General features: G+C 57.4%; 3 protein-coding genes across 13 annotated transcripts in view; 1 reads left to right on the forward strand and 2 right to left on the reverse strand.

Annotated features, from left to right (window-relative positions):
- Nucleotides 1-110: 110 nt before the first annotated feature.
- NIPSNAP1 (nipsnap homolog 1) lies at nt 111-3,267 on the reverse strand. Of its 2 annotated transcripts, none has more exons than XM_042805778.1 (10): nt 3,162-3,267; nt 2,351-2,478; nt 2,156-2,201; nt 1,747-1,841; nt 1,528-1,598; nt 1,272-1,412; nt 1,045-1,076; nt 838-932; nt 659-742; nt 111-571 (listed from the first exon to the last, which is right to left on the reverse strand). In XM_042805778.1, exons 1-10 carry the CDS (start codon nt 3,239-3,241, stop codon nt 507-509), a joined length of 837 nt encoding a protein of 278 aa, XP_042661712.1. In that variant the 5' UTR covers nt 3,242-3,267; the 3' UTR covers nt 111-506. The 2 variants fall into 2 exon arrangements, with proteins under 2 accessions (XP_042661712.1, XP_042661713.1); XM_042805779.1 differs by having other exon boundaries at nt 838-970.
- Nucleotides 3,268-3,314: 47 nt separating this feature from the next.
- PLEKHA4 (pleckstrin homology domain containing A4) lies at nt 3,315-8,188 on the reverse strand. Of its 4 annotated transcripts, XM_042805776.1 has the most exons (9): nt 7,441-8,188; nt 6,788-6,863; nt 6,213-6,317; nt 5,593-5,665; nt 5,176-5,273; nt 4,959-5,062; nt 4,572-4,752; nt 3,711-3,801; nt 3,315-3,641 (listed from the first exon to the last, which is right to left on the reverse strand). In XM_042805776.1, exons 2-9 carry the CDS (start codon nt 6,854-6,856, stop codon nt 3,337-3,339), a joined length of 1,026 nt encoding a protein of 341 aa, XP_042661710.1. In that variant the 5' UTR covers nt 6,857-6,863; nt 7,441-8,188; the 3' UTR covers nt 3,315-3,336. The 4 variants fall into 4 exon arrangements, with proteins under 4 accessions (XP_042661710.1, XP_042661708.1, XP_042661709.1 ...); XM_042805774.1 differs by having other exon boundaries at nt 3,315-3,801; XM_042805775.1 differs by lacking the exon at nt 7,441-8,188 and adding an exon at nt 7,265-7,422 and having other exon boundaries at nt 3,315-3,801.
- An 834-nt stretch (nt 8,189-9,022) lies between these two features.
- Nucleotides 9,023-23,214, forward strand: part of NF2 (neurofibromin 2) — a 49,637-nt gene continuing 35,445 nt past the window's right edge. For 4 of the 7 annotated variants that reach the window (XM_042805770.1, XM_042805769.1, XM_042805771.1 and 1 more), the window contains exons 1-3: nt 9,024-9,241; nt 20,535-20,660; nt 21,710-21,832. In XM_042805770.1, the coding sequence (XP_042661704.1) occupies nt 9,128-9,241; nt 20,535-20,660; nt 21,710-21,832 (363 nt within the window). In that variant the 5' untranslated portion in view covers nt 9,024-9,127. Of the gene's footprint in view, nt 9,242-20,534; nt 20,661-21,709; nt 21,833-23,214 lie in introns of all 7 variants that reach the window. The other 3 variants (XM_042805772.1, XM_042805773.1, XM_042805767.1) reach the window with 2 other exon arrangements.

A 23,214-nucleotide genomic window follows, 5' to 3' on the forward strand; every position in this document is an offset into this window, starting at 1 on the left:
TGTCCCCCTGGGTGGGACCAGGTTGGGGGGTTTTGCTCCCCATGCCAGAGGAAGCGAGTGCCCCCCAGCGCCACCCCCCCCGCCATCCCCCCTCCCCATAGAGCCAGGCGTTGGCATATTAAATATTTAATTGGCGATGTCCTGCAGTCAGGCAGGCTCCCGGCGGGAAAGGCACCCATGGGGCCCATCAGGAATAATTAAGACACATACACCCCCCCAACCTCTGCAGCCTGCTCAGCCCCCCCGGGGGCAGCTTCATCCCCTGTCATGCCTGGGGACCTGCAGGAGGATACTGGGCTCCCACCCTTCCCCTCCCCAGCTGCACACCCCTCCCCGCTGTCATCCCCCACAGGGCACCCCAAAATGGGGTGGAGGGGGGTGGGGGGAAGGAAAGCTGGGAGCTATGGGGGAGCAGATACCCTCCCCCCACCCCCCAGCAGGGCTGGGGTGCAGGCAGGGAGCGAGCCCCTCCAAGCACAGGCAGACGCCCCGGCGCAGAGCTCCGCTCACTGCAGGGGCGAGATCTTCAGGGGAATCATTATCCGCGACTCCATGGTCCGGATCAGCGGGACTGGAAAAGGAAGAGAGGGAGAGGTGAGGGCAGGGGGTCCCCAACATGCACAGGGGTTCCCAGTGCGGGCAGGGGGGTCCCGCTCACCCGTGTAGTACACGTTCTCGTCCCAGCCCCGTTTCCTCCAGGCCGCGTTCCTCGTCTCCTCTCGGGACTGCAGGTCCTTGTAGGCTGCAGGGAGGGGACAGGGCTGACACCTAGAGCCCCCCACCACCACCACAGCCCCCACGGGATGGGGGGACACGGGTGGCGGGGAGCCCACTTACCCCAGAGGTGGTGCACGACATACAGCTCCCCGATCTGGGAGAAGAACCCACCAACTGCCTCCTGGTTCTCCTGCCGGTACTTAATAGCCCGAGCCCTGGCATGCAGCGGGAGAAACACGGAGGGGGGAGTTGCCTGAGGGGCTCCCCCTGCTCCAGGGGGACCTTTTCCCACCTTGGCTCCCTCCATGCTGAAAAACAGTTGCTTACCAGTTGTTGCCCCATTCAATCATGGTCCCTGGCTGGAAATAGAGAAAAAAAATAAACCAGTGAGCAGCCAGATCTCACCTGCTCTCTCTGCTTGGCGTCTCCTCACCAAAGAGGAAGGAGTTTGGGGAGCTGCTCCCCAAAATATCAGGCAGAAACCCCCCCACCCCAGGGGGATATCAGCCTGAAGACTGCCCCAAGGCATGGGCTGGCCCCCCACGGCGGCTCACCTTCAGCTTGTAGGTCCTCAGCTCGTAGATGTTGGGTCCCTGGCGGGGCAGGGGCTCGTTCCAGAAGCTGAACTCCAAGAGCAGCTGGTTCCTGCGGGACAGCAGCATCCGGCTCCTCTCCTTGCGGAAGTCCAGGTACTCCTGGGGACAGCCCCAGCCAGGGGTTTCGGGGTGGGAGCGAGCGTGACTCGGGCCAAGGGGGTCAGGCAGAGGCGAGGGGCAGAGCTCGGGCAGCTCGCCCCGATCCCGGTGGTACCTTATTCTGCTTGAGCTTGTTCATGCAGTCCATGAGGGCCGGGTACCCGCCCGAGAAGCGCCAGAGGTGCACTGGAAGGACAGCACAGGGCTGGGGAGGGGGGGCAGCTCCCACCCCTCTCCTCCTGAGTGGCAGCCAGTCCCCAGCCCAAGCCCAGGTCCTCGCCCTCAGCCCCTCCGGCAGCAGGGGCACCGGGAGCCGCTGCCTGCCTGCCCTCACCTGCCTGGTCCTGCTCGCCGTACCACGTGTTCCAGTTCCCCACCAGGTCACAGGGATAGTCGGCGTCTGAGTGGAGCTTGGGCAGCACCTCCTCTCTGCGGGGGCACAGGAGGGGCAGATGGGGAGGGGGGCAGCCACGCCCAAACACTCCTGATACTCCCATTTGCTCTCCCAGCCCAGCACGAGGTGTGTGGGCATGGAAGAGTCTGCCTTAATGGTGTCCTGGAACAGCCCCTGGAGGGTGCACCCATTTCACAGGGAGGGAAACTGAGGCAAGGAGCAGGGCCACAGACCCACCCAGGGTCTTGAGGAGCTCTGCACGAGCCCTCCCACCCCCTTCACTCCAGAGCAGCACCCCAGCACCCCCATTGGGATGCTGGGCAGCTCCCTGACATGCGGCAGGGCTCACGTCAGGCTGTTGTAGGTATCCAGGCACTCCGGCTTCACGCTGTGAACTGCGGGGAGAGGAGAGAGGGGCTGCCAGGGCGAGAGTTGAAGCTCCGGGGGGGGGGGGGGGTGAACCCAGAGCAGTCAGGGGGGTCCCTGTGGGTGAAGAGGGGCCAGCACAGCAGCGTTCACCCCCCAGCCCCACAGGGCCACTCACACTGGATCTTGTAGAGGTTGCTGGTCTCCTTTTTGGAGAGGAGGTTGGAATGGGCATCCTTGCGGGGATCCACTTTGTGCACGAAGAGGGAGCGGAACCAGCTGCCCTCCGTATCCCTCGAGTACCCCCTGTGAGACAGCGGGTCAGTGCGGGGGGAGCGCCCCGCCGACACCCCCTCGCTGGGGGGAAAACGCCGGCAGCTCTGCCCGGGAATGACCAACTACAGAGCAAAACGGGAACCAAAAGCCATCCTGCTGATCCTGCCTTCCCGGCTCCCGCATCGTCCGGCTGCCGGGGAGCACCGTCCATCCTGGGGGGGCTTCTCTGGGTTTCCTTCAGTTCATCTCGAGGAGGGGGGGGGGGGGGGGGGGGGGGGGGGGGGGGGGGGGGGGGGGGGGGGGGGGGGGGGGGGGAGCCGAGGCACAGCAGCAGCGCCTGGCTCGTTTTTGTAGGGGTACGTGGGAAAAACGAAAGCCCCGGCTCTCCCCACCCGGGGCTGCGCGGGGAGGTTTTTGGCCCACGCTACCCTGCCCGGAGCTGGGGCAGCGACCCCGCCCCGCGGTGGGGCAGCCCCGGCACCGGCCCGGCCTGCGCCAGGGGCCCCTCCGTCCCCCGGACCTTTGCCCGCCAGGTGAGGCATTAACAACCGGGCTCCCGCCCGCCTGGCGCCGCGCCAGGGCCCGGGACCCGCCCGCCGGAGGGAACCGGGGAGGGGGAACGCGGCGTCTGAGGGGACAAACAGGCCTGGAGGAGGAAGGGGAGGGGGGGACGGGGGAAGGAATCGGGGGGGCGGGGGCCGTCCCCCGCTCACCGCGCTCCGCCGGGGGCCCCGCCGCCGCCCCGCCGCAGCCGCCGCAACGCCGCGCTCCCGCCAGCCCGCGCCGCCGCCATCTTCCCCCCGCAACGGGGCGGGGCTATTCGTAACCCCGCCCACTCCTCCCGGCCACGCCCTCCAGGGGCGTGGCGCCCCCCCCCCCCCCCCCCCCTCAGAAGCTGGCCTGGAGAAGGGTGATTCTGATTGGCCGGCGCGCCCCGCGGCCGGCCACACCTTCTCGCTCCGAGCCCCGCCCACTCGTCCCCGCCCACCGCCAGCGCGAGGTCTCATTGGCTGCCGGCGGGGAGGCGGTGCCCTGGGAGGTCAGGGCCTCATCGACGCTCTCGAGAGCCAGCAGCCAATCAGAAGAGACAGTTGGAGAGAGCGGTGTCTGATTGGCCGCGGCGTCTTGCTCCGGAGGGGGCAGCTGCTGGTTGGGCGCTGCTCCCGGGGGGCGGAGCTCTTGCGGGCTCCTCCCTAGGAGAGGCGGGGTCAGGATGGGGCGGGGCCGGAGCTCGCGGGGGCGGGGCCGGGGCCGGGGCCCACCTGCGGCGGCGCCGGCGCCCACGGGGACCCGCTGCGGCACCCCCCGCGTGTCCTCCGTCCCGCAAGGACCCTTCCGGGCCGGGGCCTCCTCCTGGGGTGGGGGGGAGACGGTGGTGAGGTCACGGGGCACCCACTGCTCCGTCCTGCCCCATTACCCTCCCACCTCATAGCCCCTCTCCCCCCACAGCCCTGCCCCACAATTCCCCCAGTACCTGCCCCCCCCAATATCTCACTCCCCAGTGCAAGTCCCGGGGGTGCCGCAGTGCTGGCTGGTGTTCAGGGCACCCCATGCCCCACCCCAGCACCCACAGCCAGCCCCTGGGGAGCAGGGATTGGGGGGGGCAGGACAGCGGGACAGGACAGGGTCACCAATGCTGGGGGGGGGGGGTCACTGGAGGGGCTGGGAATTGGGGTCTCTATGGGCATTAGGTTCCCCCAGGGGAGGGTGTGGGGCTCCCCCTGGAGCGCCCTACCCAGCCCTGGGGTGTTTGGGGTCCCCCAGGTACTCTGCTGTGGGGGTAATGGGACCCCCAGGATCCCCCCATGGTGTGGCACAGGGATCTTTGAGGCATGGAGGTGCCATCCTGGCTAGACCCCTCAGCTGCTGCTTCTGAGGGCACTGTGGCACCCACCAGCACCCGTGGTGCACACCAGCACCCACAGGACCCTGGGGCAGAAGGTGTCAGAGCAGCTTGGAGGGCACCCGGGGTTAGGTAGGGGGACAGGGGTCCCTACTCCAACCACCCCCAGTCCCCACATGCCACAGGATGGGAAGGAGAAGACTGGTTTGGGGGTCACCCTGGGGAGGGAAGGATTAAACGGAGGGGTCACATCCCCCCTGTGCTCCCCCTCCAAGCTCACCTTGCTGGGGGGCAGTGAAGGGACCAGGGAGCGGTGAGAAGAGGGCAGGGCAGTGTCCCCCAGCTCCTCACCCAGAGGGCACAGGGAACACCAGCCAGGGGGGTGGGTGGGCAATGGGGGTGAGGGGGGACCCTCACTCTGGCATTCCTGGGGCATCTGCAGGGAGAGGGAGTAGGGGGAGCTGGAGGAGGAGGGAGAAAACAGGTGTTAAAAGGTTAACTCTCCCCCCAAACTCTCTCCCCAATGCCCCCAACCATCTCCTGTCCCCTTCAATCCCCCAAACCTCCCTCAACCCCACAACTACCCAGTCCCTCCATGCCCCCCCCATGGACCCAGGCCCCCTGTGCCCCCCTGTTCCCCAGCGTGCCCCCCTGGTGCCCCGCTCACCCGGGAAGGGGTGACGCGCCCCGGCGCAGGGCGCAGACCCAGGTGTTCAGCTCCTCGGGGGTCTCGGCCCCCAGGCAGTACGTTCGCATCCCGGGGTGCTCGGCCTGGGGATTGGGGGGGGGGGGGGGGCCATGGTGGGGAGGACCCAGGCATCCCAGCCTTGTGTCCCCCACCCAGAGCACCCCCAGATCCGGGGACTCAGGGGGTCAGGGCTTACCGTAAAGAGGAAATGGGGGGCGCGGGGGGCGGGGGGCAGGACACGGATCTCGTAGCCGGGCAGGGGGACTCCTCCCCGCACTCGCTGCTCGCTGCTGTCTGGGGGGCAGAGGGGTGTCAGGAGGGATGAACCCCCAGGGACCCCATTGGCACCCCAAGACTCCCAGCGCCATCGAGGGATGCCAGGAACCTCCTCTGAGGCCTGCTGGGTGACCGCAAACCTCCCGGGGTCCCCCAGAACTCAGATCCCGCCCCCCAGTGACCCCTTCAGCACCCCAGGAACTCCCAACCGCCCCAGGACTCCTGACCCCCCTCAGGGATTCCTGATCCACCCAGGGACCCCAAGTCACCCAAGCTCCCCCTCACCCTCAGGGTGTGCTGCCTCCCCAGCCCCCCCAGCCCCCCCGGCCCCCCTCACCCCGGTAGTAGTACAGGCAGAGGTCGACCAGCACAAACCAGCGGCGCTTCCAGAGCCGCAGCCCTGAGCTGTCCTGGGGGAGGGGGACAGGGCTGAACCCCCCACAGCTCATCACTCCCCCCCCCGGAGCCCCTCCTGCCTCAGACCCCCCCAATCCTTGTGATCCCTCAAACCCCACAACCCTTAGCACCCCCTGCCATCCCAGATACCCCCAAACCCCATGACAACCCCCAGCACCCCACCCCACCCCAGACCCCCCCCCAACCCTCTCTGATCCCTCAAAACCCATAACCCCCCCAAGGATTCCCCCCAGCCCACCCCAAACCCATAGCCTCCCCCAGGAGCCCCCCAACACCTCAACCCCACAACTCCCTCTGATCCTCCCAACCTCATACCCCCCCAGTATCCCCCACTCGACCCCCCCAAACCCTGTGTGCTACCAGGCACCCCCCACCCCCCCAGACTCCCCCAAACCCCATAATCCCAACCCCCCCAACCACCATCTCAGACCCCCCCAAATTCCATAAGCTCCCCCCAATGGTCCTTACCTCAGCCCCAACCCCCATACACCCCCTTGGACTCCCCCCCAGCCCCCCCATTCCTGGACCCCCCCACCCCACCTGCTTGTGCAGCCAGCCCCGCAAGGCGGGGGGGACATGGGGGTCCCTGCGCAGCGCCTGCCCCCCCTTCCCGAAGGTGTGGATCCGTGGTACAGGCCGGCATGTCTGGGCAGGGGCTTCACCCAGAGCGGGGGCTCCGAGGGGGGGGACCCCCCAGACCTCCCCCTCGGACTGCCAGCCCCCCCTACCCCATTTCACCCATACACCCCACAATGACACCCCCCCCCCAGCTCTCCAGGGCTCCCCTGAATCCTCCTCACCCCCCATTTGTGCCCCTTAGGTACCCTTGGACCCCCTTGGCCCCCCCCATAGCTCCACATGGTCCCCCCAGCCCCCCTGAGCTCCACTGGGTCCCCCATGACCCCCCCTTACCTCCCCCCAGCTTCCCATGGCCCCCCAGCCCTCCTGAGCTACACTGGGTGCCCCACAGCTCCCCATGATAGTGCCCTCATGCAGCCCCCATGTTCCCCCCAGGCCCTCCATGCCCCCCCCTCCAATCCCCTTGGGCCCCCATGCCCTCCCACGCCTTCCCCGTAGCCTCCCCCCCCCCATCCCCCCCACCCCCCCGTACCCACCTGGGTGCCTGGGCCGTGGGTGCCAGCGGGGGCGGGGGCGCAGCGGGGGGGTTCGCTGCCGTCTGCCATGGGGGTCCTGCGGGGGGGGGGGGGGGCGGGGCGGGGGGACACCCCGTCAATGTCCCCATTGTCCCCGCGGGGACAGAGGCCCCGTTCTTCCCGCTGCGGGGGCGCCCGGGCTGGCGGGGGGGGGGGGGGGGGGCCGATCCCCGGGGGACGGGGGGGCTGCTCTGCTCACTGACCAGTGGGGGGGTCGGGGGGGGGGCTTCTCGCTTTCCCCCGTCTGGTCCTGCCGTCCCCTGCCCCGTGATGGTCCCAGATCCCCTCCCAGTAACCCTGAGCTGGTTCCAGTCCCATCCCGTTATCCCCGTGCTGCTCAGTGTCCCGTTCTCCCATTACCCCAGTACTGGTCCCAGTAAGTCCCATCTTCTCATCCCGGTGCTGATCCCAGTCCCATCCCGTTATCCCCACACTGACCTGAGTCCCAGTCCCGTCCTCTTACGCTGGTGCTGGTCCCAGCCTCCATCCCATCATCCCAGTGCCCGTCCCCATCCCTCGGTCCCAGTTTCATCGCTGCAGCACTGGTTCTGCTCCCAGTCCCGTCCCGTTACCCAGCGCTAGTTGCAATCCCAGTTCCAATCCCAGTCCCATACCGCTGTCCCACTGCTGGTCCCGGCCCCTGGATCCCAGTCTTGTTATCCGGGTCCCACTCCTGCCCTGCTTTCCCGGCGCTGGTCCCAGTCCGGTTACCCCGGCGCTGGTCCCCGTCCGGTTATCCCGGCGCTGGTCCCCGTCCGGTTACCCCGGCGCTGGTCCCCGTCCGGTTATCCCGGCGCTGGTCCCCGTCCGGTTACCCCGGCGCTGGTCCCCGTCCGGTTATCCCGGCGCTGGTCCCCGTCCGGTTACCCCGGCGCTGGTCCCCGTCCGGTTACCCCGGCGCTGGTCCCCGTCCGGTTATCCCGGCGCTGGTCCCCGTCCGGTTACCCCGGCGCTGGTCCCCGTCCGGTTATCCCGGCGCTGGTCCCCGTCCGGTTACCCCGGCGCTGGTCCCCGTCCGGTTACCCCGGCGCTGGTCCCCGTCCGGTTACCCCGGCGCTGGTCCCCGTCCGGTTATCCCGGCGCTGGTCCCCGTCCGGTTACCCCGGCGCTGGTCCCCGTCCGGTTATCCCGGCGCTGGTCCCCGTCCGGTTACCCCGGCGCTGGTCCCCGTCCGGTTATCCCGGCGCTGTCCCGGCGCTGGTCCCCGTCCGGTTACCCCGGCGCTGGTCCCCGTCCGGTTACCCCGGCGCTGGTCCCAGTCCGGTTACCCCGGCGCTGGTCCCCGTCCGGTTACCCCGGCGCTGGTCCCCGTCCGGTTACCCCGGCGCTGGTCCCAGTCCGGTTACCCCGGCGCTGGTCCCAGTCCGGTTACCCCGGCGCTGGTCCCCGTCCGGTTACCCCGGCGCTGGTCCCCGTCCGGTTATCCCGGCGCTGGTCCCCGTCCGGTTATCCCGGCACTGGTCCCCGTCCCGCTGTCCCGCTCTCCCCGTGCCGGTCCCGCCCCGGGCACTGGTCCCAGTCTCTGCCCCCACCCGCCCGGGGGCCGGACTGGGCAGCGCCCGCCCGGGGCGGGACGAGCCCCGGGTCCCTCCGGGAACGCCTAGGCGCTCCGCCACGGCCCCCGGGGCAGAGGGTTCCCGCGGGAGAGCACTGCTGTGGGGGGGGCAGCACCCACGTCCCCGCGTCACGCAGGGACAGCCCGTCCTGCGGGACACCCGCGGCGGCGGGGACACCCTCGGACCACGGACACCCGCGGATCACGGACACCCTCGGACCACGGACACCCGCGGATCACGGACACCCGCGGATCACGGACACCCGTGGCACCGCGGGACAGCCCAGCACGAAGGGTCCCGGCGCTCCCAGCCGCTGCCGGGTCCTAGTGCTCGCCTCCGCCCCGCTCACCCCCTCCTACGCATGCGCCTGGCGCCCCCGAGCCCGTCACGGCGCGGGGTGCCGGCCGCTCCGCCGGCCGCCAGGGGGCGCCACCACCCCGCCCCACGCCTCCCCTCCCGCCGCGCTGGAACGTGGCCCCGCCTCCTCCCTTTGAGCGGCGTTCACCCTTCTTCCAGTCACAGCCGCTCCCGCCCCCTCTCCTCCCTCGCAGGCTTTTCCTGTTGGCTGTGGCGCCGCGCGGGGGGCGGGATCAGGCAGGAACGGGCCCAATGGCGGTGCGGCGGGGGGGCGGGCGCAGCTCGGCGCGGCCCGGAGCGGCGGGGGCGCGAGCCCTCCCCGCCGCCATGGCGCTGCCGCCGCGCTGAGCCGTCTTCCCCCCCCCCCCCCCCCCCCCCCCCCCCCGCCATGGCCGGGGCCATCGCGTCCCGCATGAGCTTCAGCTCGCTGAAGAGGAAGCAGCCCAAGACCTTCACAGTGCGCATCGCCACCATGGACGCCGAGATGGAGTTCAGCTGCGAGGTGACGGCGGGGGGGGGCCGCGCTGAGGGGGACCCCCCCACACACACACACCCCGCCCCGCCTCTCCCGGCAGCCCCAAACGCGGCTGTGGGGCCGGGGGGGCTGCGGCCCGGTGCCCCACGGAGGGCGGCGGCCAAGTAGGGGGGGCTGCCACGCCGCCCGTGGGAGGCCCGCGGTCACGGGGAGACCCTCGGGGGGCCGCACGGGCGGGACACGGGCCTGTGCGCTTCAGCGTTGTCCCGGCTATACCGCCGCTTTGTCTTCTTGGTTCTAATTCCGCCTCGTTCAGCTTTGTTTTGCCGTCGCAGCTGAAGCCGCCCGCCCTCAGCACCGCGGCTGTTGTGAGGAGCCCGGGGCTGGAATCCACGAGGGTCCAACTCAGAGCACTCAACAAACGCGCACGAATGACATTTTCACGAGTTATAAGCCGAGCTTCCAGGGTGAGGGGTGCTCCAGGGGGGTTGTGTCTGGGTGCCTGCCCCAGTGGTGTCTGGTTTTTCTCTGATACTTCAGTTTTTTGGGCCCTCGGTCATTAGATGTTCTCCCCCTGGGGCAGTTGCTGTCAGGCCCCAGGGGTGTGGTTTCTTGTTGCTGCATTTTCAGCTGATTTAGAGGGATTGGATGCACAAACGTTGCAAGCCACCTCTACCCAGTTTAACTTTTATACTTAATAGTTTATATTTCATCCATCTGATCCAAATCGTGATGGCATTCCAATGCCCATAAGCCGAGGGGTGTTTGTCATCATAAATTTTCTTGCTCTTGAAATCTGTTGTCAGCTCTGAAGAACTTTCTGCCTTTCCCAGGGATTAGGGATTTATTTTAGACAGTAGTTGTGTGAGCTTCCCACTGCCAGGAGAGTTTAAGTGTCCTGGCTTCGTTCTTGCATGTTTTTCCGAGGCTGCCAGTAATAACACATGATGAAAAGTAAATAATTCTTTTTTTTTTCAGTGGTGCGGCCACTTGTTGTTTCATGTTGAGATTAGGATGTTTGCGCAGTGGGAAGGCAATGCTCTCAGGTGGGATTTGGCCATGCAACTTGCGCATCTTCGGATGACTTTTTGGGGGAGGTTCCTGCCAAAAAAGCTTGTCGCTGCAGATGGACTTCTCCAGCCCTTCTGGAAGCACAGGAAGGAGCTCAGGAGCTGCGTGTACGACCCTGCTCATGTCTCCTGTCAGAGCTGGTGCACCGGGGACGTGTGGGGGACTTCAGGCATTGCCCTTCAGCACAGAGCACTCAGGTGGAGAGGAGGGAAGTAGCTGGATGCCGGTGGGTGATGGGACTGTTTCACACCATGCTTGGTGCAGGCGAGGTGTTTTATTTAAGCGCAGGGCAACTCAGCTTGGGGCGTGTGTTTTATTTAAGCTTTATTCAAGCAGTCCTGCTCCCTGGCTGCATCTCTGCCTCTGTCTTTGTCTCACAGTTGCACAGCTCTGGGGAAAGCTCCGTGGCTTGCTGACTCGGCAGAAATGCACCGAGCCCAACACCTGATGTTGTAGACAGGTTGGTCACACCCTGCGGCCTCCAATCACCAGGGCTGATGTGAGGGAGGGGACGGGGAGGTGGCCCAGGGCAGGGCTGGGCTTGGTCCTTGCTGCGGCAGCCCGTGGTGAGACCAGGAACCAGAAGCTTGCTCCTGCGGTGGTCTCGGCTGCTCCGCCTGAAAATCGAAGGGGTGGGAGAGTCGATGACCTGGGGAGGACCGTGCTCCTCCCCGAAGGCATCTGGCTCCTGGCCGAAGATTTGCTGGGCTGAGGCCCTGGAGGGGTGAGGTGAGAGAGGGGCGAACAGCACCACATTTGCCCAAGTCTCTGTGTGCACGTTGATGCGGTAGGTTTCTTTGGATGGGAAGGAGGACAGCTGACCCAAGCAGGAGGCTGGGGAAGGAGAAACCTGTGCTGCACAAACACTCTTTAGAGGATTAGTGGAAGGAGGTGCAGCGGGATTCTTGCTGTCGTGCTGTTTGGGGGGGCTCTTGAGATGTGTTTCAGTGGCCTGTGAATGGTACTTCACGCTGACAGGGATGGAGAGCTGATGGCTTGTTGGAGGTCTTGTTGGTAGCCTAATCCTGGGAGCACACTACTCCCTGCCGAGCTGGGCAGGGGGAACTGCTGCTGCCTCTTGGCTTCTCCGGCCTGTGCTTGTCCCCTGCCTTTCTGCCGCTGCTGCTCTCCAGCCACAGGCACCTCCTGGCTCCACTGAGGGAATGAGCTGGCGGTTCAGCAATTCCTCGGTGAGGCCAGTAGTCCTGAGGCTGTACCTCAGCTTGGGTTTTGTTCCATACCTGATGTGCTGGAGCCTGCTCCCTGCCTCATGCTTCAAACCCCACAATAAATAGCAGCCGAGCAGGCTGAGGAAGGAGTGCAAGAGTGTTTTGCTGCCTAATCCACACTGACACCTCAGCTTCACCCCAGGTTGCCCATCCTAACGGCCTTGCCAGGGAGCCCTGCTGCCTGCTCGGCAGCCGTCTGGGGAACGCAGTTTGCTTGAGCCTCAGGAGCTGTGAGGTGGATGTTCGGAGCAGGGTGGAGCAGCGAATTGCTGCTCCTTCCTGCACCTTCCATGTGCCGAGGCAGTGGTCCAGGCAGAGCAGGCTGATTTCTGTCATCCTGCTGTGCTGTCTTGTCATGCCCTTGGTCCCATCCGCTTTCAGAAGTTCCAGTCCTCCCTCCACCCTGTTGCAAATCGCCACCGCTCATCTCTGTGCCCTACCTCTGTGCTCCCAGCCTTGCTCTGAGCATTACCACGTTGCTTTCTCCCTGCTTTTCCTTCTCCAGAAGCTGGACGCTTGGCTGGTGAGTGGTCTGGGGTGTGTGTGGCCGTTCTGGGGAGGCCGATGCTACGCGTGCTGATCTTCAGCATAGCTTAGCTGGTGGCTTCCTGCACGGGTATTGATCGCATCGCTGGTAAACACGTTTGAGCGATCAACACTTTGCTGTAACAGCTTTTCTGTGTGGGATTAATATAACTGATGGCTTTTCTTTAAACTTTATACCAGAGCTCTTGAGGTGTGTTCTGTGTTGTCGTGGGTTAGACTTCCCAGCCCCGCTGTGCAGGACAGAGGCGACGTCCTTACCTCAAGGTAGTGACGGCGGAGGCCTGAGACCTCAAGGCTGACCAGGCAGCTGGAAATGGTGGAGGCCACGGGGTGTGAGACCTGGCAGCGATGGCCAGGCTGTGCGGGTGAGCAGCTGGGGCTGGCGAGGGCTGCCCCGGCCCTCGAGGAGAGCGTGCGGAGCTCCTGGGAGATCTGAATCCCTAACCTGCTCTGGGGTGATGTGATGGCTGGCTCTCGGGGCTGGGCTCAAGGTTGCTCGGTGCAAACTGTAGAGCCCCAGCTCCTGTCCCAGCAGTCCCTCTCCAATGCCGCTGTAGCTGGCGGGGGACCTTAGTTTTCTGTGTTAATTTTTCAATCTACCCTGTAGAAATTCCCAGCAGAGTATTTGAAGAGATTAAACCTGCTTTGCATCTGTTTACTCTGCAAATGATGTCTCTAAATTGAGCCTAAATCTAAAATAATTCATAGAAGTGAAATCTTAATCTTTCTAACATGGCGATGAAGCTTAATAATCACAGTTGGGGGTTTCACTTTAAAGACTTATAATTTGTTTGGGGAAATCTTGAAGGCACAAAGTGAGTGTCTTCCTTTTTGTTACTTCTATCACAGCTGTTTGAGCCTGGTACCTAATTAATTGATAGCATCTTGAGGAAGGATAGACGTTTGCATAGCTCTTAAAATCCCCATCTTAAAGCAATCCCTAGCTGCCCTGCCTTCCCGAGAATGCCCTCAAATAGCCCTGCGGTCCCTCAGCTTTCTGTACTTGGAGAGCAGCACCAGAGAAATCTTGTTGAAAGACGTTCAATGTTGGTGTTCTCCTGCGATTAACACCGCGATAGGCGGTACGCTGCTTGAGTACTGATTTGGGAAGCTATTTGAAGTGGCATTAGTGTAAAGCAGAGCTTGCCAGGGTGTGGTACTTGCACTGATGGCTTGATGTCAGTTTGGAGCACAGTGCCAGGAGCCTGCTGTGCCTGATGGTTTCCTCTGCCGTTGCCACCCCGCTGGTGCAACTTGCTGACGGTGACCCCTAACTAAATAAAGTAGTCGATGTGGCAAAGGTAATGTGATTTTGGTGCTGCCTCTCTAGATGAGGTAGTTAGTTATCTGTTATATATATGTCCTGTCATAACATCTTAAAATCTCATGGTGTTTCTGAGTTGGTGTCTTCCAAGGCATCCTGTCCCTCTGGCAGAAGGGTGGTGGTGTAGTGTGGCTGGTGTCAGGTTGGTCTCATGCACCCCGATGTGCAGGTTTTTTTCCTCTAGGAAACAAGTTCCCTGGTTGATAGGAGAACCCATCAATCTTTTTTTTTGGTCTTGTGCATGTCTCTGCCCATTTCTTCCTCTTGCTGTAGTCAGCTGGATTAGTGGCTCTCCGTCTCCAGTGCCACAGCACCTTTTCTGAAGGGTGTGTTTTTTCTTTAGCTCTTTCTATCGTGCCCATGATCTTGGGCCTATAACTCCTGCAAGGATGGTTATTCCACTGAGGTGCAGCTAGCCACCCAGCTGCTTCCTGACCTTAATCTTTTCACAGCAGCAGCTTCTGCGGGTCTCAAGTTAAAAATGAATGGAAAAGCTTTACAGGCAACCTAGAGAAACAGCTTAAGTGTTCAAGCAGCAGGAAGAGGCAAGTTTGGACCAATATATTTGCTGGTCTAAATGTACATCCTGTTACTGCTTCGATGCTTAAACTGTTCTTCTCTGCCCAGAGAATAATCTTGGTTGGAAGGGATCTTTTTAGCCCAGCACTTCACTCAGTGCAGGGCCAGTTGGATGAGGTTGGTTGTAAAACTCTTCTGTTCGCTTGTAAGTAGATGAGACCCAATTTCAGCAGCGTGCAGCCAAGCATTAGTCACTTTGTTAACAGACACGGGGAGTTATGTAGCTGAGCTGCAAAAGCTCATCCTCTGAAGCAGGAGCAAGTGAAGATTTGGTGGTGAAAATCTGGGACCAAGTGAGTTCTTAAGTAAGAGCTGATGCAGTAAATCTGGGTCGAATTTTGACCTCTGTCCCCAAAATAAAAAGGCAAGAGAAAGAAACCAGGGAGTGGGGTGCCCCCAGCTTCCTTCAGCATTGCTAAATACTTGGAAGGGGTTTTATAAAGATCCTCCCATGCCTGGTTAAATGTTTAGCGGCAGCTCAGTGATGCTGCTAGGGGCAGTGACCTCTCTCGACGCTGCTAAACTTCTGCAAGCAGGCAGAAAGTTAACTGGAAAAGGCGAATCTGTGGGCAGTAACAGCTATTTTAAAAAGCTGAGAGAAATAATCCCCCTCAGCTACAAAATGATCTTCAGTAAATTGTTGGGATACCAGCTGTCAAGTCAATGTTCTGGTGGCTTAGCGCGCCCATCTGCCCCGATCCTGCGTTGGCTCTGTGAACGCTCTGGAGCTTGTGCTGTTTGGTTGCTGCTGATCTCTCTTTAAATATGAGACACAGCAGGTAAGGGCTGTTTTCTCACTTCATGTCTTGCAAGTGTTTATGCCAAAAAAAAGTCAGAAATTCTGCTGATTCACAACAGTGTCAGTTGGGAATTAATTTTTCAGAGATGCCTTGCTTGGTGCGGTTCAGTTCTGCATTCCCTTAAGCTGTGCACAAGTCACATGAGACTTCTTATGAACACAGATCCCCTTTGGCTTCTCTCTGCCCGCACCCTGCATCTGAAACGCTCTCTGGATCCCCTGTGTCCCATTGCAGCCTCTTCTAAGCCTGTTATGAAACTCTGTTATCCAATTCCCTCCAAAGATGGCTCAAAAATGCTGTCAATCCTCAGTTTCTGTGGTTAATCCAGAGGAGGTGTGTTGATGCAAAGGGGAAGGAGCGAAGGCATTTGGGACAGCAAATCTTTCTCTCTTGCTGTATAGACTCTAGTTTTGATGTTGTTAAATACCTTTTTTTTTTTTTCCCCCCCCTTTGTACAGACAGTGTCATTCAAGTAGGTGGTTTTTGAAATTAAAAGTACTTGAACAGGGAAGCAGCCCAGGAAACAACCTACTTGAAGCTGGGAGGCAGCCCTCTGTTAGAAAATCAAACAGCCCTTACGACTCAGAGAGAGGCATTTGATAGTATACGTGGTTTAGCCTTGCTTCATTCAGAGGTAAACTCGATGTTGCTGGGGCAAGGCTAGCCCTCTTTCCTAAGGCTGGCAACACTGGCTTCTTAAAGCCTAGCCTGGCTTTCCCTGGGGCAAGCTGACTGTTTTCAGAGTGCATGAGTGTGCAAAAGACCCATCCTAGCAGGTCAGGCTCGTGCTGAAATACCCCGTGTCCATCAGCAGTCAGCTCCTGCACGGAGGTAAGGCTCGGCTCTGTGATCACCGCTCTGCGTGGCCCTTCCCGGGGCAGGGAGGAGTGTGCTCTACTGCAAACCCTGCGACAGCAGCACGGAGGCAGCTCTGCCTAACGTTCTATCTCTATGCATCCTTGGCGTGGGAAGGCCAGAGGTCCCTGCCAGCCACAACATCCTTCTCCTGGCCTCTTGGAGCTTCTTCCCCTCCGTCGAGCTGCTGCTTGACCCCATAACTCTTAATTTGTGCAAACCCAACTTATGGGGTGAAGCTTGGGGACATCACTGGTTGTTGTCCCCTCCGTCTCTCCCACTTGTTTCAGTGCCAGCTGGCCAGAGCTGCAGCAGCTTGTTCGCCTGTGTACCCCACTCTGTCTCTGTCTCGGGCAGACACCACGAAATGTGCTTGGCTGCACCATCTGCGTCGTTACGCCTGGGCGCGTTTTTGGCCTCCTTGGTGGTTAACAGAAATAGATTTTAATTAAAAGCTCATTATCGAGTTGTCGTGTAGCATTAGTAAATAAAAATAACTTTTACAGCCCTGTCTTGTGGCTCAGTAAGTGGCAATTGAAAGTATTTGACATCACTTTGTTTTTAAAAAAATTGACGACTGTTGCATATTTGATTCCCCGTTTGCTCCAAATGGGCTTTAATCCAAATAAATGGTTGTTTGTGGCACTCCGTTACCATTCAAGTCCAGAAGGAGAAATAAATGTGGTCTGCAGTCTCACAGTTCCCTCTGTTTCAGTTGTAAACTGTTGTGGATGGTTTGTCTGGGCATCTCCTGGTGGGATGAGGAACAGACACAGCTTACCCATTTACTGTTTCCCAGGTGGTTAATGGTGGGATGCTCTGCTCAGCCCCTGCCCTCTCCCCTCTGCCATCTCCCTCCTGTTTCAGTGTAGAGGTGTTACATCCTGTTGTTAAAGCTTGCTTCTCAATAGAAATAACATCACATGCTGGAAGCTGAGCACTTCTTCCTGGGGCTTAGTCCCCTTCCTGGCATCTGTTTTGTCCTCACAACAGGGGGTCTGTGCTCTCATCTCTAGCAGAGAGATAACACTTAATGAAGTGATCTGCTAAGGTGGAAAGCCATTGTCTGCATTATTTTAAGGATAAATCGGCACAGTAAAATACTTTATAGATGTTAGTAATTTCTTCAAGGTCGTGCTGTAACCCAATACTGTGCCTCCTGCCATGCGGTTGGGTTGTGTGGGATACGGAGGGACCGTTGCGATGGGTTTGCTCGGGGAGGCAGCGTGCCTGGGCTGAGCTGGTGAGCGCTGCCTTATTCTCCTCCAGGCACTTGTTTGTGCCCTTATTCCCCAGCCTGACCCCAGGGATGGCTGAAGCTCCAGTGGTTTGTGTTTGTGACAACAGGGAGGCAAGCTCTCTGTCTGCCATCCCTGGACAGAGCCAGGTTCTGTCCCTCAGAGTTTGGGCACCTGCCTGTTACCTGAGGAGAGCGTCTCACATGAGGAACCTTAATCTTAAATGGTGAAAAAAATGTCCTTTTTCTTCCCCCCCCACCTTTTTCCACGTAGCTGTCATAAATCCACTTTGACATCATTGGAAGAAAAGCATCAGCTTGTGCCAGCGGTTTTGGCAATCATAGACCCCCTGCTCAACCCTCTGCATGCAGGGTGGTTGCACCCTCTTGTGCCCTGGCACCCATTTTTTGTAGCGCTTGGCCTCTCTCCTTGTCACCCCATGATGAGGGGATCTCATAACGCTTCCGCTCGTTTTTGCCACTGGTTTATCGACTCGCTAGCTAAGGAGCAGTTGTGAAACATGACGGAAAGGTGGTGCACCGAAATAAATTGTCCAGTTGCCTGCTAGTTGAAATGACTCTTGGTGCAGGTTAATAAATAATGCAGACCCTGTTAATAGATGCCAAATGTGATGTCTCTGCTGAAGAAAAACATGATGCCAATAACCTGTACTGGAAATACTCTATTCTAGCCCCTGGCTGCTGAGTTTTAAGTGTTTAGTGCTGTTTACTTAAAACGCTCTGCTGATAAATTGTAAGCACTCTGTACTTAGTAAAGAACATAAATTCCAGCTCCGCAGAATAACAGCCTTGCAGCACTTACCCTGTTTATAAAGCAGCTCGTCCACGTATTCCTTCAACGACTCGCCAAATATATCTAACAACCCGTGCTGCGATCATGCTAATGGGAGAAGGCAAAGCTGCAAATGTAAGAGGCGATGCCTGCAGCTGATCGAGGACGCTGAAGCAACACGTCCTGCAGGTTGGGTTCAGGTTATCATGATGCGGCTTTTTATTGGGACGTTGAGCTTTATTATGACATTGTGCCAGCTGCTCTGGCATAAGGCTGAGAGGGGATTTTTCTGCTCTGAGCCTCTTTGTTTTGTTTTCAGAGGCTTGTAACGGCTTGCAAAGTCGTCTTTGTGCTTCAGGTGTCACTTTAGTGCAGAGTGGGGGAATGGTGTTACGGGCAGAGGATGGGATGAGGAACTGCCAGCCCATCCTGGCTCTCCCCCAGGCTCTCTGCCCAGCCTTGGACAGCACCTCTCTTCCTCTCCTCATGCCTGGGGGGGGTCTTTTTTTTGTGTTTTATGGCCAGGAAATGTGGCAGTTAATGATACGAGGCCTATCAAGTAAGGGTAAGGAGGGCCGAGGTCCTCAACGTCTGTAAAACAGTTGGAGTTCAGCTGTCAAAAGATGCCACATGAATGCAGATCGTTATTTTAAGTACCGAGGTGTGGAATGAAATCATGTATGTTGAAATAAACGTGGCTGCTGTTCCATTTATATATTTAATGAAGGTAATTCAGCACAGTCAGGGAGGATGTCTGTGTGATGTTACGGTTGGAGGCTTTAGCACTGTGCAGGCAGGAATGTTAAATATATATTTCTGCCATAACGTACGCATGCAATGACAGAGCAGCGGTGTAAAATCTAGCAGCAGAAGCAATCACTTAAAATATTCCCATCCTCAAATTAAAATTGCGGGGAGGGGGGGGAAACACACAAAGCTCTTGTTTTAATGCTTGCTGCTGGTCTTCGAAACTAACTGCTGGCTTGCTTTTAGGGAGGAAACCCCTGGGTTGTGGCAGCTGGTGCAATGTGGTGAATAAGGTTTGGGTGCCTGCATGAAACTCTGCAGGGGCGGTTTGGTGGGGAGCCGCAGCGGCTGGAGATCCCAACCCGGGGGGGACTTGGCAGGGTTGCTCCAGCATTGTTCAAAACACCGATCCCATGGGATGTGGAGCGATGTCTGGGAAGGAGACGCTCCCCTCGGCAGCACGCAGGAGCCTGTCCTGGGACAGGTTTGGTGCAGGGCTGCGTGCGTGCAGGCCCCGGTTGTTCCTGTGAAGCAATAGGCTTTAGAAATGTCTTTGCAGATATTTTAAAAAAGCCAATAATGCTTTATGCAAAGCAGTTTAGTTCTAGTTAAGAAATAGCCCTTTGATGGTAGCCTGGTTTTATGTGCCTACAGAAATGGTACAAAATAGCTGTTTAAATGTGTCTCGCTCTGTTTTGTCTGAACCCTCAAATTAACCTCCCTCTTAAAATAATAGTCAGGAAAAGATCCTCTGCAATCTGAGCCATCCTGTGCAGAGCTGGAGCTCATCATGGGGACTGGAGGCTAGCTAAATGTGTGAAATTAGGGTTTTATAATTACAACACTGCAAAACTTGCTCCTCCTGGTGTTTTTGACCTCGAGGTGTTGATGGAGCTTGATATGAATTGCAGGGAGGCTGTGGAGAGCCGTCCGGGGGTGTTGTTTTTTTGGAGGGTAGCATCGGCTTTATTCTTTTCTGGGACTGCCAGCGCACGCGCGTGCGTTTGTGTGTGCCCTGGGAGGGGAAAAAATAGCGATATGCTCATTTAATCAAAGCCAGCAGAATGGCAATAAGCTTGTTCTCAGCGGCTTTGCCCACAAGGCGGCAGTGGGTGACAGCGGGAGCGGCGCGACACCCGCACCAGCAGCCCCTGCCGTGCCTGAGCATTAATATTGATGCTGTCCAGGTGGCACCAAGATTGAGTCGTAGTGACAAGAGAATGTGTCGAGATCCTTTTGCCCTAGGGCTTTAGAGTAATGGCCATATGTCTCGGTCCAGCAATTGTTTCCACCGTGCAGATGGAAGATCAAAGTGGCTTTGGCATATTAGATTCATCTGTTTTATGTCCCTCTTCACCTTTCTGCCTCCCAATGCCGCCTGTTTTTATGAGCAAACTTCAGTAACAACATAGATGCAGCTGCAGGATTGCTCGAAGGACACAGTCTTTGAGCAGGACCGGTCTTCTCTGCTCCTGAGCTGCTTTTGCCACTGGCATTTTCAGCAGAAAATGCAGTTTGACTCTTATCAAAACATACTCCGAGAGAACTACTGACTTCCATGATCATTTCTTTTTTCTGAGCTCTTTCTCCCTTTTACCTCTGCAGGGTGGGTAGCTCTGGACAAACACACTTTGTAGCTAGATCGTTCCACTTGTGATGTTCAGGAGTCCATTGCGCCCTTGTCTCTGAAACCCTGTTGCTGATGCTCGAGTTTGTACAGGGCTTCTTGGGGCTACAAGGTAGAGACATTAAAGCCACCAAGGGGCAGTTAAGAGCAGTTTTTATTTCTTGCTGGAAACAGACTGCTCATAGCAGTGCATGGCTCAAAAGGCGCCTCGATGGACCCTTCAAGTCCTCTGTTGAGGGTTGCAGGAGGGCGAAACAGGAGGACTTTATTTACAGAGTTGTTTGCAGGTGTGGAAAAAAAAATCACGTCTCAGTTTCCTAGTGAAGGAGAAGTTGATGATTGGCAGATGAGATCAGATGGAAGGATATAAAGGGTGTTTCCTTACCTGTGCCAGATACCTTCTCCACACTCTCAAAGACATTGTGAGGTGAAAAAAAAATGGATTTGGTTGAATGGAGGTGAAGTTCTGAAATCCATCTTTATAACTCTTCTTCCCGTTTCTTTTCCTGCAGGTGAAGTGGAAAGGGAAAGACCTGTTCGATCTTGTATGCAGGACACTAGGACTCAGAGAAACCTGGTTCTTCGGGCTTCAGTACACTATCAAGGATACAGTGGCATGGCTCAAAATGGACAAGAAGGTTGGAACCAAATCTCCCTTGAGAGGTCATGTGGGATGACAAAGGAGAACGTACTTTTTCCTCTTTCATTTGATTACCTGAGGTTGTGTTATGTGTGGTAATGAAGTGAGCTGGGTGAAGTGTATTTAAATCTCATCCCCAGTGACGTCTGTAAATCAACAGGGAAGAGTTGGCAGAGATACCCCACCCCAGCTCCTTCTGATCTGTGAAGCCTCAGACAGTGCACATGGAATCTCCCTGAGGCATTTTGGAGACAGCCATGCTGGGATGCTGGACTTCAGGGTGACTGTAATGTAAATGAAACCTGAACGTCTCTCTTCTGTGCCCCTGAATGAGAAAGCCTTTATCAGAAAAGTGAAGTTGCATCTTGGCTTCTTTTGTTGTGGAGATTACAAAGAGTTAGGGAGGAGGAAAACCAGAGGAGTGAAAGGAGATGGAGTAAGGGAGGAAACACTTCTCAAATATGTAAGCCTCCAGGTTGCTGAGGGGTGGGTTAGAGGAAGTGATAGACATGGTTCTGTTTGCATCCAAAGGATGTTACGCTAAAATGAGACAGTAATCAAGACAGTGAGGGAGGTCTGGGTGTCTCACATGTCATGCCAAGGTTTTAAGCTGACACGAACCTGAACCGGACAGTGCCAGCGCAGTAGGAAGGAGCAACACTGAAATAAATACAAGAGGAGGCAGTGCAGGGAAAGGACGAGAAAGTCAGATGGTGGCGTCGCAGGATATAGCATCTCTCTGCAAGGTTCACAAGAGGCAATGTGCGCACAACAGCTCAGGATCAGCCTTTGCTGTCTCATTTCGCATGCTGTTTGTTTCTGCCTTGTTTGTTTTCTTGCATCATTAGGAGTGTCAGAAATGTTTGTTTGTTTTCTTTTTTTAACTATGGTTTCTGAACTACTTAAGTTGTTTTATCTGTTCTAGATGTCTAAAGTGCTTGACAAAAGATGTGCTGATCTGAACAGGAGGGAGCTGTGTCTTGGCTCCAAGAGACAGAGTGCTGAAGAAGCTGGAAAGAGTAGCTGAATGGCTCTTGTATCCTACAGGTTCTGGATCACGATGTTCCAACAGAGGAGCCTGTCACCTTTCACTTCCTGGCTAAATTTTATCCTGAGAATGCAGAGGAGGAGCTGGTCCAGGAAATCACACAGCACTTGTTCTTCCTGCAGGTAGGAGCCGTGTCAGTACCCTGTTTTCCAACCCGAGGGAGAAGGAGCCAGGATGAGCAGAAGCGTGAGAAGGTTCCAGGTTCAGAAAGTTGGTCAGCAGAGTGTGGATTGTTATGTTCACACCTCTCCGAAGGGAGTTGTCTTCAACAAAAACTTCTTAAAATAGGTCAAAGATGCTTTGTCTGGATGAAGCAGTCGCAGATGCCCAGACTTGCAGACCTCGTAAACTGACTGTCAGGAATGATTAGGCGATTTGTAATATTAGAGTGTGGTAGCTAGGGGAAATGAATCTGTCAGATGTGGGCTTGAATGACACACACAGCCTTGGAGTCTACCTCTCTGCGGGGTGTGGGTATCAGTTGTGCTGAGGGATGGCAATTGCCTTTGTACATGATAGCATCGTTATGTGAATCAGGGGAATTTCATCCTCAAGAACAGAATGCGGCCAACCTGTTTCATGTTCAGGCTGTACAGCAAGGTTCACCTCTTTGCAAAACGGCCTTCAGGTAACTGGAGCAGAAGAAAATCCCAGAAACACAGCTCCGTCAGAGACTGGTGGCAAAAGCGGGGGAGACGGAGAAACCCAACTGTCCCACCTGCCCCAGTAACTCGTGCCCTTATGTAAAGCGTTTGGAAACTGTGGTGAACACATCTTCAGGCTTTTTTTCTTTTCTATTTAAAATACACTACAAAACTTTGTGTCCTGAGAAATCAGCTCAGCTGATGTTGTTGTAGCAGTGCTGCGTGGCAGGTAACGAAGAGCTTCTGTCACAGGAGCTCTCTTTCAGACAAGATCAGTTTTCTGAAACTATAAAGGGTTGTGTCAGTTACGGTTACAAGGAGTAGAGTAGTCCTAGTCAGACCCCTAGGTAACTTCAGTGGGATGTTTCAGTTGCCCTGTGGCTGCTAATTTGAAGTTGCTAAATTAAATAAATTATAAAAATAAAAAAAAATACAGTAATTCTTATGTTTGTTACACCAAAGTAGAGGCAACATGAATTTGGATGTTCTCTGAAATACCACCGTAGATTTCAGTGTGCCCTGCCCTTTCAAATGGATATCAAAGTGGGCTCACCAGCTTCTTGGTACTCCTCACTCTTTCAAAGTTCATCTTTGTTCTTCAGAGCTGAAGGACTTCTAAATGCAAAGTATTGCTGTTAATTTCCAAGGTCTGTCTCATGCACTGGTGTCTCCGTAGGGCTATTTTTAAATGTCTGATTTGCCATGGGCTTTATCCTTGATGAGGAAAAATGCTGTTGTCATCTTTGAAAAGGAAAATTGGAGAGGAAAAGCAGTTAAAGTTGCATTTTATAAATGCAGACCGTGACTTTTCTACTAGGATTTCTGATGATGAGAGGAGCCTGGGCTCCCGTAATGCATAT

Source organism: Tyto alba, unplaced genomic scaffold, assembly GCF_018691265.1.
Source record: "Tyto alba isolate M040663 unplaced genomic scaffold, T.alba_DEE_v4.0 Super-Scaffold_44, whole genome shotgun sequence".
NCBI classification, from domain to species: domain Eukaryota; kingdom Metazoa; phylum Chordata; class Aves; order Strigiformes; family Tytonidae; genus Tyto; species Tyto alba.